This window comes from Neofelis nebulosa, chromosome 11, assembly GCF_028018385.1.
Source record: "Neofelis nebulosa isolate mNeoNeb1 chromosome 11, mNeoNeb1.pri, whole genome shotgun sequence".
Classification (NCBI taxonomy): domain Eukaryota; kingdom Metazoa; phylum Chordata; class Mammalia; order Carnivora; family Felidae; genus Neofelis; species Neofelis nebulosa.
In genome coordinates, this window is record NC_080792.1 from 66,820,863 (window position 1) to 66,840,717 (window position 19,855).

Sequence of the window (19,855 nt, forward strand, 5' to 3'; positions counted from 1 at the left end):
GGCTGCTAATTCCCAGTTGCCCTGAGTGCACGGCACTGGCTGGGACTGTGTCATTGATGGCTGTGTCAGCCATACTTAATTCTGCTATGCTTTTCACCCTGAAGCTGCCCTTGCCATCCTTGGTCTTCCCCTCTTTGGGGTGGCACATCCTCCCATGGGTCCTGCGTTTGGCCTGGCCCTGAACCATGAGCTCTCTCTGCCCAGAGTTACCTTTGCCATCAGCCGTGGCCACCCTGCTTCTGCCGTGTTCTCTTGAAGGGTCTGGTCACTTCTTTCTACTGGTTCTGGCTTCAGCCCTGTGCATCAGAAGCTCCTGGCCATCCTTGGGTATAAGGAGCCACATGGAGTCAGCAGGACCTGGGGACCACATTCGGTACCCCCCATTGGGCAGGGGTCAACTGTCCTGCCCATTGGAAAGTCTAAGGATGGCTCTCAGAGCTAACTCTAAGGGGGAAGCAGGGTGTCACCTTGGAGAATTTGTACTTTGAACCTGCAGGTTTGCAACTGGAAGTTTATTATAAAATAGTATCCCCAGGTTGGCCTCTCACCTGGACCACAGATGCCCAGGTGTCTGGCCCAGTTACTCTTTGTAAACTGCAGTCACTGTCAGACAGAGGCTGTATTTCACAAAAGGAAACATAAGCCGGGGCGTCTGGGTGGCTCAGTCGGTTGAGCGTCTGACTTAGGCTCAAGTTATGATCTCATGGTTCGTGGGTTCAAGCCCTGTGTCGGGTTCTGTGCTGGCAGCTCAGAGCCTGGAGCCTGCTTCGGATTCTGTGTCTCCCTCTCTCTCTCTCTCTCAAAAATAAAGACATTTTTAAAAAATTAAAAAAAAAAAAAAAAAAAAAAGGAAACCCAAGCCTTGTGAAGAAAATGAGGACTCCAAGGACTGGACACCTCTCGTAACTGGAGGAAGATAACTGTGACTGGTTGTCCTCAAGGGTCCTGATGCACGGTTTCTACATGCCTGGGTCAGGCCAAGGCATGGGCTCCCACCTCCGTGTCCTCCACATGTCCTGACAAGGGAGTGGATGAGTCACTGCTAATCGGGTAGAGTGACCAGATGCTGATGCGCTGATCCCCGGACCCTGCAGCAAGCAAGCCATTGGCAGCGAAGGCCACACAGTGGACAGTAGCACTGTGGAAGGACAGTACAGCCAGTGGCTTCATTGTCCGCCAGTGAAACACACGGACACGATGGTCCCAGCCTGCAGTGGCCAGGATCTTGCGGTCTGGCCGGATCTTGACATCAGCAATCCCGGGATTGGTGAGTTCATGAGTTTTGCATACCTACAAGATCAAGAGCAGCAGAGAGAACCATGAAGTGGCTTTAGACTTGTCACAGGGGCTCCCACCTGTGGACATCCCCGGTCTGGCAGCTGGAACAAGGAGGGAAATGCAGGCTGCCAAGATGATTGCATGTTCCTATAAACTTACCCCCTACCTCCCAGGAGCTAGCCACAGACCTGCTGAGGGGAGCAGCCTGACCACTGCCCTTGGCTGAACCCTTGGGTTATGAAAGGAGACTTCAGCCCCTTCCCTCAGAGAGCCCTTGAGGCCCCACAGAGCTACTCTGCTTCCCTTTCTATCAGGCCCTCAGGAAAGACCTCAGTGGGCTGGGTCCTGGAGTCCTTCATCACAGAAATACACTGCACTCTAATGAAATGCAAGAGGCATTTCCTGCTTGATAGAAGAATAAGGTCTGCATTTCTCCCTTCTAGGGAAACCTCACACCGACCCCAAAGCAAGAGGAATACAAGAAACAAACTCCATCTTCAGCAAGAGGGGTTGAAGAGCCCCAAGAAGGGGAGCCAGTGGGTGCAGGTAGGAGGAGTGGGGGACAACAGGAAGGTGCAGGTCACAGGAGCACCTGCAGAGCCTGCCACACTGGCCATGGCTGAAACCTTAGTCCCTAGCCTGGTTCTGAGAAGGGGGCAGGCAAAACAAAACAAGGAGTTACACAGATGCATTCTATCTGTGTTGAGCCATTGGAAGCCAACTGCTCTCTGGGGGCTGAGCGCTCCCACAGTCAGTGCTGTGTGATGACCCCTCCTTGACACGTGCCTCCTGCAACAGGTAGGGATCCGGAGCTGCCTTTGTGGTCACAGGACCACTTGTGGTTATACAGCACTATCTTATGCATGGCAAGGCAATCTGGCATCTCTGTCCCCACACACGAAATGACAAAGGCACTTTGCCATCATTGTGACAATGCACAATGGCCACTTTCTTCTACTGATCCCATGATTGGTCTAGCCCTGTGCACCACAAACTTTTGCTGCCCTGAAGTTTGCCGTCTCACCAGCACACCCTTTTCTCCTAATTCACTTCCTAATGGGGCCATAGCAGTCTTGGTTAAGAATTCCTCATCTCTGCAAAGATAACACTAGGGAAAAGGAGGAAAGAAACATTTAAAAACAAATGGTAGGGGCACTTGGGTGGCTCAGTAGGTTGAGTGTCCAACTCTTGGTTTCAGCTCAGGTCATGATCTCACAGTTTATGAGTTCCAGCCCTATGTTGGGCTCTGTGCTGACAGCATGGAGCCTGCTTGGGATTCTGTCTCCCTCTCTCTCTGCCCCTCCCCACTTGCTCTCTATCTCTCAAAATAAATAAATAAATAAATACATACATACATACATACATACATACATACAAATGGTAATATTCCTTGGAAGCAAACAAATATTGCCACCAAGCATTTTTGCCATAATTTAACAAAACAAAACTTCATGAAGCAATCACCTCTACAAAACAAGAACCCAAAGTAGCAAACACAGAGGGAGGAAAGCCGAACTGACAGAGCACAGGAAAGAAGTGGAAGAAAGAACTCAAAGAAATGAAGGGGAATGGGAACAGCAGAAGGAGACTGGAACTAGATAGGAAGAGCAGGAAAGATACAAAGTGAGCAAAATGAAAGAGAAAGAGTTACAACAGACTGGAGAGAAAACAGCAGATGTAGGAGACAGGTGGAGGTGCTCTAACACTCAATGATTTAGAAAATCAATTCTAATTTCTAGAAATTGAAGTCTTACAATCCAAATCCAAAGACAGGCTTCAGGATGGTCAATGTTAAGATATGCCTTAGGAAAATCATCAGACTGAGGGGGGAAAAATAAAAGCCCTTTGGTGGTCAGGCAAAAAGATCAAGTTGACTGTGAGGTAAGGTTTAGGCTGTCCTCAGAATGTTCCATGGCCACATCTGTGGCAATAGACAGAGAAGGCTGTGAGGGCAGGCACGGTCCACGAATTTTATATCTAGCCAAACTGCTGTTCAAGTATAAAAACAATAGACAAGTATTTTTAAACATGTAAGAACTCAAAGAATATGTTCCCATAAGCTCTTCCTGAAGGACTGGAAGATTAACTCTAGTCTCATAAGAGATAACCAGAGAACTTTAACAGATGACCTGGCAGAGAGTATGGAATCTACTTACCATTGGGATTAGGTCTAAAACAATATGTGGATTATGGCTATAGAACTGGTTATGCAACTAACTGAAATATGGGAGGATTCTGAGAGAGATGGAATTTTTGTTAAATTCATTGATTTGTTCATCTTTTGTCATTTGGGGCCTAAGATAAAATAGTCAACCTCATACTTGAGAGATTATCTGACAACCCACTGTAAGTAATGACAAAAACAACATTACTTCCTTCCCCACCCTTGACACTAGGTGCCATGATTTCCTAGAACTTGCCCTTGTATTTCTTCATACAAATATACTCAACAGATTTATAACTGGATTCCAAAGTTAAATCCAAATCTGTGCTATGTGTAAGAGAGACACCAAAGGAATGACTGGCAAAGATATACCAGGAGAGTGCACACAAGAGAAACAGGGGTACAGTGTCAGTAATAGGAAAGGTTGAATTCAGAGCCAAGAGCATGAAGACAGACTATATACCATACTTATCAATGATAAAGGGTACAATTCACAATGAAGAGCTATGACTATCTCTTTAAGAGATAAATAGGCATATCATTTATGAAGCAAGAACAATAGGAATGTGGCTTTGATGGAGTAATAACTGGTACCAGACCAGTCCTCATGCTATAAACAACCATCAAACTGGACAAAATATACCAAGCAACTGTGTCTAGGCAGTGGACAATAGGTGGGGAAGGGCAGCTGATGAAGTGGGCCTCTCAAAAACCCTAGCAGCAATCTGCCCAGGGAAATGTCCCAGCCATGAAATCTAGGTGGTGCACCTCTGTGTACATGAAGCTGAGGAGGCAGAGATCACAGAGTGGGGCAGCTAGAGCAGCTAAATCTGTGGGGTGAGCCAGCAGCATGGAGGGAACTGGGGGAGGGATGGAAGGCCATGTCTGGTTTCCCTATCCATCCTTGTGTGGAAGGCTGGGCTGTGCAAGCTCAGGACAGCACACGAGGTTTACCAGACAGTGGCTGCAGCAGGGTTAAATAGAATAGTTATAAGAGATTCAACAGTGATCTCCAGTGCATCCAGCCACAGTGCAAACACTGCCTGACATCCCAAGACCAACTGAGATGACACAATGGTCTTACTTCAGGAATGAGGAACATACCTTTGGGTAAGGCCTACCCTGGACCTACTGTAACAATGCTAGAGACAGAGCTCTACATGGTCTGAAGGGGAGGCAGAGTTTGGAAGGTGAGTTCCACCACTTTGGAGGAGCCTGGGAAGGACCTTGGGCTTTCCACATATCTGCCCTGACAGAGCATAATGCCAAACCTACATAAGTTCAAGGTCAACAGCCAGTAACTGAATTGCCTGCAATAACAAAAGTAAACATTCTTCAGCGCAAAAGACTAGACTGTATTACAATGTCTAGCATGCAAACAAAAAATTATTAGACATGCAAAGAAGCAGGAATATATGACTCGTGGTCAACTGGAAAAAAAAACACTAAATAGAAACTGACCCAGAATGACACAGATATTAGACATATCAAAGACTTTAAAGCAGCTGTTTAAATGTTTTTTAAAAAATGAAAGAAAATGCATTCAAATAATTACTAAAAATAATTGTCTTGATGAGTGAATAGACAGGAATTATTAGCAGAAAAATGGGAGATTATATGGGGTGCCTGGGTGGCTCAGTAGGTTGAGCGTCTGACTCTTGATTTCAACCCAGGTCATGATCCCAGGGTCATGGATTGAGCTGTGTATCAGCTCCACACTGAATGTGGCATGCTTAAGATCCTTTCTCTCTCTCTCTCCCTCTCTCTCTCCCCTCTCCTCTGCTTACACTCTCTCTCTCAAAGAAAGAAAGAAAGAAAGAGAAAAAAAGGAAATGCAGATTATAAAAAAGAACCAACCCAGAACAACCAACAATATTTTAAAGGAGACGAACAAAGTTGGAGACCTAACGTTACCTGACTTCAGGACTTACTCTAAAGCTACAGTAGTCAAGATAGTGTGGTTATTGATGAAAGAGACAGATTAAGAGAACAGAATAGAGAGTCCAGAAATAGACCCACATAGAGGCAATTTGTCTCTGAAAAAGGAGCAAAGGAAACATAATGAAGGAAAAGACAGTCTTTTTAACAAGCAGTGCTGGAACAACTGGACATCCATGTACAAAAATATGAATATAGATGAACACCTTATATCCCTAATTCACAAAAAATAACTTAAAATGGATCACAGCTCTGAATATGAAACACAAGACTATAAACATCCTAAAAGATAACAGGAGAAAAACCTAGATGATCTTGGGTTTGGCAATGACATTTTAGATGCAACACCAAAGGAATCCCTAATTCACAAAAATCCCTAATTCACAAAAAATAACTTAAAATGGATCATAGCTCTGAATATGAAACACAAGACTATAAACATCCTAAAAGATAACAGGAGAAAAACCTAGATGATCTTGGGTTTGGCAATGACATTTTAGATGCAACACCAAAGGAACGATCCATGAAAGAAAGAATTGAGAAGCTGAGCTTCACTAAAATTAAAATTTTCTGCTCTGTGAAAGACAATGGCAAGAGAATGAAAAGACAAACCACAGAATGGGAGAAGATACTTGCAAAAGATGTATCTGATAAAGGACTGTTATCTAAAATATACGACGAACTCTTAAGACTCAACACTAAGAAAACAAACAACCTGATTAAAAAATGGGCCAAACACCTTAACAGACACTTCACCAAAGAAGACATACACATGGCAAATAAGCATAAGAAAAGTGCTTCTGTCATACATTCTCAGGGAAATGCAAATCAGAACAACGACTAGGTTAACATTGTATGTCAATTATACTTCAATAATAAAAATTAAAAAAAAAAACATCAGTGAGATACCACTACACATTTGTTAGAATGGCCAAAATCCAGAACACCGACAACACCAACTGCTGGCAAGGATGTGGAGCAACAGGAACTCTCATCCACTGCTGGTGGGAATGCAAAACTCTACAGCCACTTTGGAAGACAGCTTGGTGGTATCTTACAAAACTAAACACAATCTTGCCACATGATCTAGAAATTGGACACTTTGGTATTTACCCAAAGAAGCTGAAAATTTATATCCATACAGAAAACTGCACATGGGTGTTTATAGCAGCTTTTTTCATAATTGCTAAAACTGGGAAGCAACCAACATGTCCTTTAATAGGTGAATAGATAAATAAATGGTGGTGCCTCCAGACAATGGAATATTATTCAGTGCTAAGAAGAAATGAGTAGGGTACCTGGGTGGCTCAGTCAGTTAAGTGTCTGACTTCAGCTCAGGTCATGATCTTGCAGTTCATGAGTTTGAGCCCCGTGTTGGGCTCTTGTGCTAACAGCTCAGAACCTGGAGCCTGCTTCAGATTCTGTGTCTCCCTCCCTCTCTCTCTCTTTCTCTCTGCCCCTCCCCCACTCATTCTCTGTCTCTCAAAAAAAAAAAAAACAACATTAAAAAGAAATGAGCTATTGGGGCGCCTGGGTGGCTCAGTCGGTTAAGTGTCTGACTTCGGCTCAGATCATGATCTCACAGTCTCTAGGTTCGAGCCCCACGTTGGGCTCTGTGCTGACAGCTCAGAGCCTGGAGCCTACCTCAGATTCTGCGTCTCCCTCTCTCTGTCCTCCCTGGCTCACACTCTGTCTCTCTCTCTCTCAAAAATAAACATTAAAAAATATGAGCTATCAAACCATAAAAAGACATGGAGGAATCTTAAATGCGTATTACTCAGTGAAATAAGACAATCTGACCCCGCCATGATGTTCTGGAAAAGACAAAATCAAAGAGACAATAAAAAAAAATCAGTAGTTGTCAGGGGTTAGTGAGGGAGGAAGAATGAATGGGTAGAGCACAGAGGATTTTCAGGGCAGTGAAAATACTGTGTGTGATACTATAATGGTGGACACATGTCATTATACACTCGTCCAAACCCACAGAATGCACACCACCAAGAGGGAACTTATGTGAACTGTGGACTCTGGGTGATAACATGTCAATGTGGGTCCACCAGTTACTTACTTTTTTTTAATCTTTAAAAAAATTTTTTTTTACCATTTATCTATTTCTGAGAGCGAGAGAGAGAGAGCGCGCGCGCAAGCAGGAGAGGGGCAGAGAGAGAGGGAGACACAGAATTCGAAGCAGGCTCCAGGCTCTGAGCTTGTCAGCACAGAGTCCGATGTGGGGCTTGAACCCATGAACTGTGAGATCATGACGTGAGCCAAAGTCGGATGCTCAACCGACTGAGCCACCCAGGCACCCCTCATGTGGGTCCACCAGTTATAATAGCTCTCCTGCTCTGGTGGGCTGTGGATAACAGGGGAGAGGCTACACATATGTGGGGGGACAAGGGGCATATGGGATATGTCTATACCTTCCTCTCAATTTTGCTGTGAACCTAAAACTATTCTAAAAAAAAAAGCCTTTTGTTGGGGCACCTGGGTGGCTCAGTCAGTTGAGCCACTATCTTTGGCTCAGGTCATGATCTCAGTTTGTGAGTTCAAGCTCCGTGTTGGGCTCTGTGCTGACAGCTCAGAGCCTGGAGCCTGCTTCTGATTCTGTGTCTCCCTCTCTCTCTGCCCCTTCCCCACTCATGCTCTGTCTCTCTCTCTCAGAAATAAATAAACATTAAAAAAAAAATTTTAAAGCCTTTTGTTAAAAAAATAAAGAAGAACTATAATAGAAAATGTAGAACTGAGAATCTCAATCGTTGAAATGTAAAATTTGTAGAATAGGTTTAACAGCAGACTGCAAATCATTAAAAATTAGTCAGTAAAGCAGAGGACAAATCAATCAACATTATTCAACCTGAAGAGAGAGAAGAGCGAATGAAGAAAACTCAACAGAGCTTCAGGAACCTATGGGGTGATATCCAACTGTCCAACTGTCGAACTTATGAAAGCCCCTACATGGTCAAACTCTGAAAACTACAGATGAAAAAAATCTTGAAAGCCGCCGTGGAGTGAGACATGTGGTGCATCTGGGAATAATGACAAGATATGATGAATTCTCATCAGAAACTATGAACACCAGATGACAACAGAACACCTTTTTAAAATTAATAAATTAAATTAAATTTTATTTTTTAAGTGGACTTCACACCCAGCATGGAGCCCAGCACGGGGCTTAAACTCATGGTCCTGAGATCAACACCTGAGCTGAGATCAAGAGCTGGATTCTTAACTGACTGAGCCACCCAAGTGTCCCAGTACAACAGCTTTAAAGTGCAAGAAGAAAAACAAAAGCATCATCCCTAGGTCCTATAGGCAGAATTCTTTTTATTTTACTTACTTACTTACTTATTTATTTTAATTAATTTATTTATTTTTAACGTTTATTTACTTTTGAAAGTGAGACAGAGCGGAAGCAGGGGAAGACCAGAGAAAGAGGGAGACACAGAATCTGAAGCAGGCTCCAGGCTCTGAGCTGTCAGCACAGAGCCCGATGTGGGGCTTAAACTCATGGAACTGAGTTTCATGACCTGAGCCAAAGTCGGACGCTTAACCGACTGAGCCACCCAGGCGCCCCCAGAATTCTTTTTTAAAAAAGAGGGTGAAATAGACATTATATGTATTATATACTACATACTCTTACAATAAAGTAAGCTAGAGAAGAGAAAATATTAATAAAATCACAAGGAAAAGAAAACACATTTATAGAACTACACTGTATTTATTAAAAAATCTGCATATAAATGGACCTGCACAGTTAAAACCTATTGTTCAAGGGTCAACTGTACTATGCTTTTTTTTAAAGTTTATTTATTTTGAGAGAGAGAGAGAGAGAGAGTGCGACTGGGGGAGGAACAAAGAGACAGAGAGAGAGACAGACAGACAGACAGAATCCCAAGCAGGCTCCACACAGTCAGTGCAGACCCAGATGCAGGGCTCGAACTCATGAACCGTGAGATCATGACCTGAGCCGAAATCAACAGTCAGACGCTTAACCAACTGAGCCACTAGGGTGCCCCTATACTATTTTTATTTCCTCTAAGTTCTAATAAATAAAAACTGATGATTTAGCACAAAACCAATAACACTGTAAAGTGGAGTTTAGACGGTGTGTAGAAGTAAAATGTATAACAGCGGCAGGAGAAAGGGTGGGAAGGTGGTAACTGGCATCCTAGCATGGGGTTATGACGCACATAGGGGCAGTGTGGCAACACTAAGCAAGGTTGGGAATGTCAATGATGCATACTATGGGCCTGCAAGGGCCTCAGAAGAAAATGGCAAAAGCTATAGCAAAGAAACCAAGAGAGGAAATAAAATGGAAAACTGAAATATGAATACTTGATTAACACACAAGAAGGCAGGAAAGGGGTAAAAGAGGGTCAAAACAGAAGTGATGAGTGGAAAACAAGTATCAAGATGGCAGACTTAATGCTGGACACATCAATAATTATATTAAGTGCAAACAGACTAAGTGCTCCAATTAGAAGGCAGAGATTGTCAGAAAGGATTAAAAAGCAAGACTAAGAAAGATGCTTTTTAAATATAAAGAGATGGACATTGGTTGAAAATAAGGGAGATGTGTGAAATGTGCCTTGAAAAGAGGAAACAGGAGAAAATTAATGCCACTTTATTAGCATCAGACCAAGCCGACCTCAAGACACCTGAAACTAATGTAACATTCATTGTGTGTCAACTATGTTTCAATTAAACAACGACAAAAAAAGACGTGACAAGAGCTACAGAAGGATGTTTCATGATGACCAATCAGCAGGATGTGGGAACCATCGTAAATGCGTGTAATGACAGCGCTTCAAAATTGATGAAGTAAAACAGACAGAACCAAACAGGGAAATAGGCACATTCACAGCCACACTCAATGATTCAAAGACCTTGCTCAGTAACTAGCAGAAAACCGGACAAAAAGATCAGTAGGGATATGGAAGACTTAAATGCTACCAACTACCTTGACCGAGGTCATGCTGACGGAACACTCCACCCACCAACTGCAGAACACACGCGTTCACCAAGATGTAGCATGTGCTGGGCCAAACACAAGCCTCAATAAATATCGAAACGTTGACATCATGCAGGTTCCTTCACTGACAGCAGAATTAAGCTAGATTAAAGATATCTACAAAATCAACAAATATTGGCAAATTAAATAATTTACTTCTAAGGAATAACTGCATCAAAGAAGAAATCACAAGAGAAAATAGAAAGTATTTTGAACTGAATAGGGGCACCTGGGTGGCTCAGTCAGTTGAGTGTCTGACTCTTGATTTCGGCTCAGGTCATGATCTTGAAATCTGTGGGTTAGAGCTGCACATTGGACTCCATGCTGACAGCGCAGAGCCTGCTTAGGTTTCTCTAACCCCTTCTCTGTTTCTCCCCAACTTGCGCATGCGCTCTCTCTCCCTCTCAAAATAAATAAATGAACCAAAAAAAAAAAAAAAAAAAAGAAAAAGAAAAAAGAAAAGAAAGAAAGAATTTTGAACTGCATAAAAATGAAGATACAGAAATCAAAATTTGTGGGACAAGACCCACAAAGGCTGGTGAGCTGGCTGGGAGCTGGCTTCCCCACAACCCAGTGAAGGGCCAGTACAAACCCACAGAAGCACCTAGAACTGTGGGCACCATCAGTGTGCAGATTCACACACTCAGAAGCTCCCAGTAAATGTTCCCTAACAGGTGGCTGTATCAGCTTCTGGAAGAAGTGCCTGAGGAGTGAGACTGCCTGGACAACATTTACAGTTATGAAACAGCAGCGATGAAATGCATTCCATGTGCAAAACCAGCTCTGTGAGAAGAGATACCTACATGTGAAGAAAAGTTGAAGGCAAAAGATTAAAAAAAAAAAAAATCTACAGGGGCACCTGGGTGGCTCAGTTAGTGGAACATCCGACTTTGGCTCAGGCCATGATCCCACAGTGTGTGAGTTCAAGCCCTGCATCGGGCTCTCTGCTCTCAGTGCAGAGCCCACTTCAGATCCTCTGTCCCCCTCTCTCTCTGCCCATCCCCTGCTCACACACGCTCTCTTTCAAAAATAATTATTTAAAAAATAATTTAAAAAATTTAAAAAGCTATAAAAAGAAGTAGTAAAGTCAGAAGAAATCTGGTATGAACCATATTAATAGTTGGCAAAATAGGCTTTTAGGCAAAAATCCTTTTCAGGGATAATGAGGTCACTAAAGTATAAAGCTTCATTTCCCTAGGAAGATGACCACTCTAAATCTGTATGTTCCTAAGCCAGCTTCAAAATGCAGAAGCAAAAATGTCTAGGATGCAGGAAAAATTACGGAGATGTGCCTCAGCATGAGGGTCTCCCTGCCGCTTCCAGAGGCGCCCAGTCCCGGGTGCCAGGACTGCCTCAGCGTGTGCAGGTACAGCTGCGCGTCTAGCAACGAGAGGCACTTCCTTCTCACATGTGGAATACTTATGTCAACTGGACCGGCCTCCACATTTCAAAGAGCTGATATCATTCAGACCTTATTCTCTGAACACACAGCATTAAGTTAGGAATTGAAAAATAAAAAAATAACTAGGGGGAAATATCAAACATTTGGAAACATAAATCTGATCAGCTCAGCAGTCAGAGAACAAATAAATATCGGGTCCACCCAAAAGTGAGCACTGATGAAGATGGTGACATCTCCCAACATGGGACACAGCTAGAGGGTCACAGACAGACTTCAGCTGCTGTGGGGAATGGATGGCAGAGAATGAGTGGGCTCCATACCCAGTTCAAGTCAGAGAAACAGACCAAGCTCAGAGAACACCGGATGAAAAAAGGGAAAGATCAGAGCAGAAATGAAACAGAAAAAGACCTTTAAAGATCAACAAAGAGGAGTGCCTGGAAGGCTCAGTTGGTTAACCATTCGACTTCAGCTCAAGTCATGATCTCATGGTTGGTGAGTTTGAGCCCCGCATCGGGCTCTCTGCAGTCAGCACAGAGCCTGAAGCCTGTTTCAGATTCTGTGTCTCCCTCTCTCTCTGCCCCTCCCCTGCTCATGCTCTGCCTCTCTCAAAAATAAACACTTAAAAAAATTAAAAGGAAAACAAGTAAAGATCAACAAAGATAAGATTGATAAAGGATAAAAATGGAACAGTTTTGTAAATATAGCAGAAATCTAAACAATCGTTACAAATAAAAAAGGCAGTATGAAAATACCTTGGAGGTTTTTATGCTCATAGACAAATTAGTTCAAGAAGAAAATCAAGCCTTCCTTGCAGAGAAAATGCCTGCCCCAGTGGGACAGGCCAAGAGTGACCCATGGCCACTCATAAAACTGACCTCCTGCCAACTTATCCAGAGATCAGGAGAGGAGGGGACGCCTGGCTCCAGACTCTAGGGCTCCTGATACCCCGACACCATAAGCAGAGTGGGGTAACAAGAGAGGGGGTGAAACTTAGTCTACTGAGAGACAGACAGATGGTCCTGAACAACTCCGGCCCAGCACCACAGTGCGGAAATGGTCATGCTATGTAGTGGGTTATTTTAGCAATATATAGTTGTTTTAATATTATAAAAACCAAAAACATCCAATATATTAAATTAACTGACTTGAGAAGAAAAGCCATGAGTCTGACAGCTCAACATCCATTCACAATCCAGATTCTTTCCCCACTAGGAGTAGAATGAGGATCTGATATGACTGGAACCTGCTAAAACCCCACAGCAAATGGGGTGTGCCATCCAACCCATGGAATGGCCAGGATCCTTGCCACAGTCCCAGCCTCTACTTGGAATGTCCTGGGTTCCTAGCCAGTGCCATCAGCACATGGGCAGCTCTGTAGTGACCTGTCCAGGGACCTCCATGCCCACCCCGCATCTCCTGGTCAAGGGCCCCCTCCTGCTCTTCCAGGGCTCTGTCCAGTGCCTGGTTCTACAGTTCATGGACTGCAATTGCCAAGCCTGGCCTGCACTGGAGGACTGTGGGAGCCGAAGCCTCTGTGCAGGTGTGAGAAGGCAAATCCTATGTGTGCCCGCATGTGAGGGTGTGCATCTGCCTGAACCTCTCTCCATTCTCACGGACCAGACAGGGTGGCTGGGAATGAGGACTGATGACCATCACTGTCCCCCATACTTTGCTCTTCTGTGGACTTTGCCTTAAGCCAGTGGTTAGCCAGGGGATTCCTGGGCTCAGAGCCATGGACTCCCTGGAACCCACCTGGGGCCCTGCTTCCAGATTTCCTCCTTCATAGTCCATCTTCATGTGAATTTGTTAACAGGGGGAGTATTTCACAGAGAGATAAGGGCTGCTTTCAAGTTTGCTCTCTGCTGATGAACACCGAGAGCCCAGGACAAATGGAAGAGGAATGCGAGTTTCCAGAGAGGCCCCTGAACTGGGGTCCTCACACATTGGAAGCTGGGTGCAGGGCAGAGAACACCTTCCATGCCAGTGTCGCCACCTAGAAGGGGCTAAGACACCCAGTGCTGCCCACAGGGGCAGGAGTGACTCTGGCCCTGAGGCAGAAGCACAAGGCAGGCTCCCCTGGCAGGAATGAAGAGAAGCAACTGCAAAAGCTTTGATGGGGACCTAAACCAAATGAGGCCAGTCCCTGTCCCAGGCTTGTATTCCAGAGGAGGAGGAGGAAGAAGAGGAGGGAGACCCAACAGGGACTGTTTGTGGTGATGGTGGCCAGAGCTTTGTTGGTTCTGCTATGTTCCTGAGATGCATATGGTGGGTTGGGTTGTGTCCACAATTTTCTTGGCCCTCCAGTCTCCTTCCTACCTGTCCCACATGACCTGCTGTTGATACTTTTGAGGAGAAGAAGGTCAGGGAGAAAGAGGGCAATGGCCACACAGCAGGACGAAAGGATGCCTGGCCAACCAGCTGCCGGTGCAATGCGGGGAAAGTGTGGTTGGTCTGATTCCTGGCCCAGGCTGCCTGGGGTTGGGGGGGGGGGTGCTTAATATTACTTAAAGGCCTAAAAATACTGCTGGCTGTAAATCAGTCCCTGCTTCAAGGCCATGGGCCCTGCCCAAGTGTGGGAGGAAGGAGCAGGTCTGCACACCACCTGTGTCTGACGACAGCCAAGGCCCAATCCCCTGGAGGCTGGAGGGAAAGCCACCTCTGGAAGGCAGGCGAGTGGCCCAGTGTCACCACGTGCTCCTGAGGCCATAGTGTCCAGATGAGAGTGGCTGAAGGCCCTTGGTCACTGCTGTGGCCCCTGGCCGCACCCATCCTGGATGAGGACCCTCTGGGAAGGATCCGTGGCCACTAGTGGCTCTCATAGCACATGACCTCAGGTGCCAGGAATGCGCACGCAGCAAAGCCGCCATCTGGTTCCCATTACCCACGCTCTGCTGCGGGAAACCTCATCTGCGTCTCTGCTCCCAGCGCCCGCCCGGGAGAGATTGATTTGGGCTCATTAGAGAGTCCAACAGCAGGCTGTGAGGTGAGGCACATCTGTGCCCACGTGGCTCAAGGACCAGGGCGGGCGGCCACATCGCAGGTCCAGCACGGTGTGCCGAGGGCCCTGGGGCAAGGATGCCTGTGGATGCCTGTGGGTGCTGGCCCCTGATACTTCTTCCTCAGAGGCCTGTGCGTCACAACCTGAAAATTTCCAGGGCCTCTGGGGCCAACTCTGAAACTGATGTGCAGTTGTTTCTGGGTGAGGCAGCCGTTTTTAGTGACTGTGCTTAGCAGGAGAAGCACTGTCCTCCTCCTTTGATGTGTACTACTGAGTGAGCCCCCCCTAGCCTGGCGTAACACCATCATGTAACCACCACGTCCATTCCACAATGCATGGCTCCCCTTCTGCTTTAACTTTCAAATTCATTAATAATCCCCTGTGCTTCAACTTTTCAATTCATCAGTATAATAAAATTTCATCTCTGGACTGGAACATGCACCATAAATTTAAGTCTTAAGTTCCAGCAGCTGTTTCCCGAAAAAGCCAGCAGAAACCAGGCAAATCTGGGCCAGGTCAGCAGAAGGGGACCCTTCCAGAGGTCCAGGGGCTTGGGGTGGGGTTCTCAGGGAAGCCACTTGAGTCTTCAGCTCTTTGCAAGGTCAAGGCTCATGAAGTTCAAGCCACAACAGGATGGAGCACTGGACCCCACAGTGGGAAGGTGGGGGCACTACCTGGTCCCCACCAGGCTCGAGAGGCAGAGAGAAGGGTAGGAGGGAGAACTCCACTGCCCACCTGGCTGGGCTTGACACCCAGCAAGGTGACCTCCACTGCTGAGGACACGAAGACCCAGCACCAGAGTGGCTCTGCCCCATTCTTAAAGATGACAGCTGGGGTGCCTGAGTGTCTCAGTCGGTTAACTAACTCTGGATTTTGGCTCAGGTGGTAATCTCACGGTTCATGAATTTGAGTCCTGAGTTGGACTCTGTGTTGACAGTGTGGAGCCTACTTGGGATTCTCTCTCTCTTTCTCTCTCTCTCTCTCTCTGCTGTCCGTGCACTCACATGCTCCTCTCGCTCTCAAACTTAAAAAAAAAAAAGATGACAGTCATCATGAAGCCATCATGAAGACATTCATTCCCATCCCCACCCAAGTCCACAATTTCAATGCCTTGGGACCCTCCTACCAGGATGGAGGCATGAGAAACTTGGTCCTTGACAGCCAGCTCGGGCCCCATTTGGAGGCTTATCTAACCCTGCTTCCTGCAGGGCCTCCGTGGACTCTCTGAGACAACATAAGGACAGAAGGACAGATGGGTAGCTGGCTTTACAACAAGTCAGCCATGTGCTGACACAAGCCGGTCTGCTGGAGAGGAGTAATGCCAAGGAAGCATGAACGTGTGCCCTGTCCCCAAATGTGACATGTGACCCCCTCTTTCCCCTCTCTCTGGGCTCTGGCTGGCTGTTCCCCATCCTCGGGTCCCTGCTCGGGTCCCACCTGGAGACATACCAGGACAGCATGTACGGTTCCAGCCCTGCTGCTCCTAGCTCTGATTTTCACCTCTGTTCTCTGATGGAACCACTCTTTTTAGGATGCCAGTTCCAACTCCAGCTTGGACATGAAAGGCCCCTCCCAGGTCCCACTCTGCTTGACTTCAGTGTTCCATCTTTGGGTCTCTTTATTATGGAGAATGGCCATTACCATTCTCTCTAGCACCCTCTCACCTTGCTCGGTCTCAGTTTCCCTTTCCCTCAGGACTTACCCACCATGTGAAACCCCTGCCCCTGCTGTCCTCACTCTGTCCTGCCTTTGGGATGACCTGGTGGCCATGTCCCACCCCTGGGTTGCACCCAGGACCCGTGATACCTGCTAGGCACTGCAGTGTGCCCTGATTTTCCTCAGGGGCCCACCCCTCCGCCCCAACTCATGTGCCTCAGGGGCTCATTGGCCACTGCCCAGGGCCTCTTCGTCTGGCTGTGGAGGCCTGGGCTGGGCAAGTGTGAGGTGAGGCAGGCTTGCCAGGCTGTGGACAAGGCTCTCCCATCTGGAGAGAGGCCCTAAGGGATGCCTTCATCCTCGGCCTCCTGTCTCCACCAAGCTACTGCAGAAGAGGACAAACATGACCTCTAGTACTCTAGTGATAGCACCCAGGTGAGGCCAGGAGCCAAGCCTGCTGCTGCTTCTGCTGGCAGTCTCCCTGAGCGCCACACATCTCCCATGCAGGGCTCTGTTCCCCCACCAGACCTGGGTTTACGTCACTGCCCTTCCATGCAGCTTCCACTCGCAGCCCCCTGGGACCTGCCCTAGTGTGAGGCTTCCCGCCCGTCCCCCCACCCCCCCATTCTACCCCCCAGGTCCCAAACAGGGCTGAGCGTGCAGGCTGGGCCACCACATGCTGAGCACCAGCCACAGGCCCAGACCTGGTCTCCCGGTGCTCCACGAGTCATGTGGGAAGGGAAAGTCCAGTGAGACATTATGGGAAGGTTTTCAGCACCGCCCCGCTCCGCCTTGAGGCCTCACACCCCTTCCTGGCTGTGGCCTCTGGCCGTGAGGAATGGCTTCCCTGGGGTTGGCTTACAGACTGCCCCGGGGGCGTGACTCCGTGGATTTCTCCACACTGGGTCGGTTTTTGTTGATTAATCAGTTCCTTACTGACCGAATTCCTCTGAGTTTTTGCAAATGGGCTTGCCTACTCCCGGACTCTACATGCCTTTTCTCTAGATGGACAAGACGTGACTGCTGTTAACCCAAGGTCTGAGAGAAACCCAAACCATGTGAACGGTTCACAAACGCCCACGCCCCCTTCTTCCTGCGCCGGCCCCGCGGACAGGCTGGCCTGCACCCCGCCTCGCAGTGATTAATTAGCCAGGGATCTGCAACAACTCCTCTTCATGCCTAAATATTGTTTCAGCCTATCAGACTGTTAGTGCAAAGCAGGATAAATGACACTTCGGGTCTGGCGCACTGACCTGCAGGGCCTGCTGCTCATCCAGGCTCCAGACAGCCAGCGCCTTCTCCGCAGAGCCCGAGACGCCCCTGGCCTTTTGGGAGTCAAAGTCAAAGCCCATGACGGGCTCTGTGTGGCAGGCGACACGGCTGCACACCTTCCGCTCAGAGACGTCCCACAGGGCCACTGATCCGTCCTCATAGCCGGCCAGGAGGAGTGGGCGGGGACTGGACTCGGCCTGCGGGGACAGCACAGCAGTCAGCTCCCAAAAGGTCCTGGTATGTTTTGGGGGAGAAGGGGCTCCAGAGATGGGTGAGCTCCCCCACTGGGCCTTGGGGGTGGCCCAGCCCGGGAGCTGTTTCCTGTGTTCCCCACACCGGCAGTAACAGTTCGGAGGTTCTGCATGCCACCCTGATGGCCGGCACCATCGGCACAAAGCTGGCACGGGCCAGTGCTGGGGCACCCCGAGGACTGACCCTGGCGGGGGGGGCGGGGGCGGACAGAGCCTGGGATAGCCCAGCACGGACCCCACCTCACACTGCCACGCCACTGCTCGCCAGCCCGGGTGCTGCCACTTCTTCATGTCTCCTTTCTACAGGCTGAGACTTGTGGCCACCCCTTCGTGAGGCGGTCACCTGTCTAGAACTGCCAGCCAAAGGAAATCGTGAGCTCCATCTCAATGAAAAATGAACTTTCTGTGCTTTGTCAACGTCGCCGCGGAAGCCCCCCACCCCCCAGGCCTGGTGAGTCGCCAGGGCGCTGACTGGTGTGAGCCGAGCTCTGCCGGCCCTGAGCTATTGTGATGAATGAGGACGCGGGTCAGAGGGCTCCGCACCCTGGGCAGACGCCTCGTTTATCTAGCCTCGGCAACAACTCCAGGGGAGCACCGCGGGACTCCATGTCACCCCAGCACTGAGAGCGGCAGCCCCATGCTTGGTGCCCAGTCTCCAGCACAGGCGCCCAGGTTGCTCCTGGGACAAAGCACACGCCAGCCGATCGATGCCTTTTGCTCTTCACTCATCTCTGCATTTCCTGCTAAGCTGCCTGGGGTTGGTGTCACTCAAGTGTCAGAAATAACTGAGCACACCCCCTCCCCAGTGAATTTTCCAAGGGCCAGGAGCTCAACTGAGCTTTAGGGAACTCTGACTGGGCTTGGCCCCCAGCCCCTGGATGGTCAGTGGTGAGGACGGGGGCCTTAGGGGCTGGTCAGAGAGAGGGTGCCTCCTGCATCACCTGCAACCTCCAGGATGGTCTACTGCAGGTCTCAAGGCTGGTGGTGAGCAGAGTGCCTGGGCCTCACTGGTCATGGGCTGACAAGGCCACGGAGGCCCTCTTTGTCCACCTGCTGGAGTTCCTTGTTACTGAACTGCACGGGTGCTTCTATCTGCCCAGAGGGGCTCTGGGCCTGGATGCTGTACACACCACACAGAGTGCCTCTCCACATTTAGGAGTGCTCAGAAAGGACAGGCTTGTGCAGCTAAGTAAGGTAACTGGGGTTAGCCAGAAGGCATGAGGACTTGTGTCTAACGAGTGGATACTACAACCTCAACACACGGAAACAAGGCTTTCTCCATGTATCAGAAGGGGAAACTGAGGCTTCAGAGTGTGCTGTATGTCACTGGGGCCCTGGTTAGTGATGGGAGCCAGGGGGAGTCTGACACAGCCACTAAGACTTGCACACAGCACAGTGAATCCTCCCAGCCCGGAGCTAGTCTGGAGGGCACCTCCTACATTTCCTCGGAAATGGCTTATACATTTTTTCTGATGATAATGCATGTTCATACAAACAAAAACAAAAGGGCTTCCTAGTTTCACTTAGCCTGGGGCAGCCTGTGCTCCTCCCTGGGGCCTCTTGCATGGTGACTGCCTCCTGGCAGGCCCGACTGGGCAAGCAGTCAGGATATGGGCCCTGTGACCATGAACCCTGTGTGTGCACAGCATCTGGTGATGCCTGCCATTCAGGGGCCAAGGCTGGGAGCAGCTAAGCGTGGTCACTGGTTCCGTCTAACCTTCCGTGCAAAGCCATGACAGTGTTGGTGTACTTTCCCTGTAGTTTTAAAATGGAGAAAAGCTCCATTTTGTTATCTTTCAAGTCAACTGATTGGAACTTATTTGTGAGGTATAAAATTGTTTACACCACTTTTCTCCAAGGATGGACAGACTATAAGAAGCGGTCA

General features: G+C 48.0%; 1 protein-coding gene across 2 annotated transcripts in view; it reads right to left on the reverse strand.

Annotated features, from left to right (window-relative positions):
- Positions 1-491: 491 nt before the first annotated feature.
- GNB1L (G protein subunit beta 1 like) overlaps positions 492-19,855 on the reverse strand; it is a 60,115-nt gene continuing 40,751 nt past the window's right edge. For both annotated transcript variants that reach the window (XM_058693006.1, XM_058693007.1), the window contains exons 6-7: positions 17,701-17,916; positions 492-1,290 (exon numbers count right to left, since the gene is read on the reverse strand). In XM_058693006.1, the coding sequence (XP_058548989.1) occupies positions 973-1,290; positions 17,701-17,916 (534 nt within the window). In that variant the 3' untranslated portion in view covers positions 492-972. The remainder of the gene's footprint in view (positions 1,291-17,700; positions 17,917-19,855) is intronic.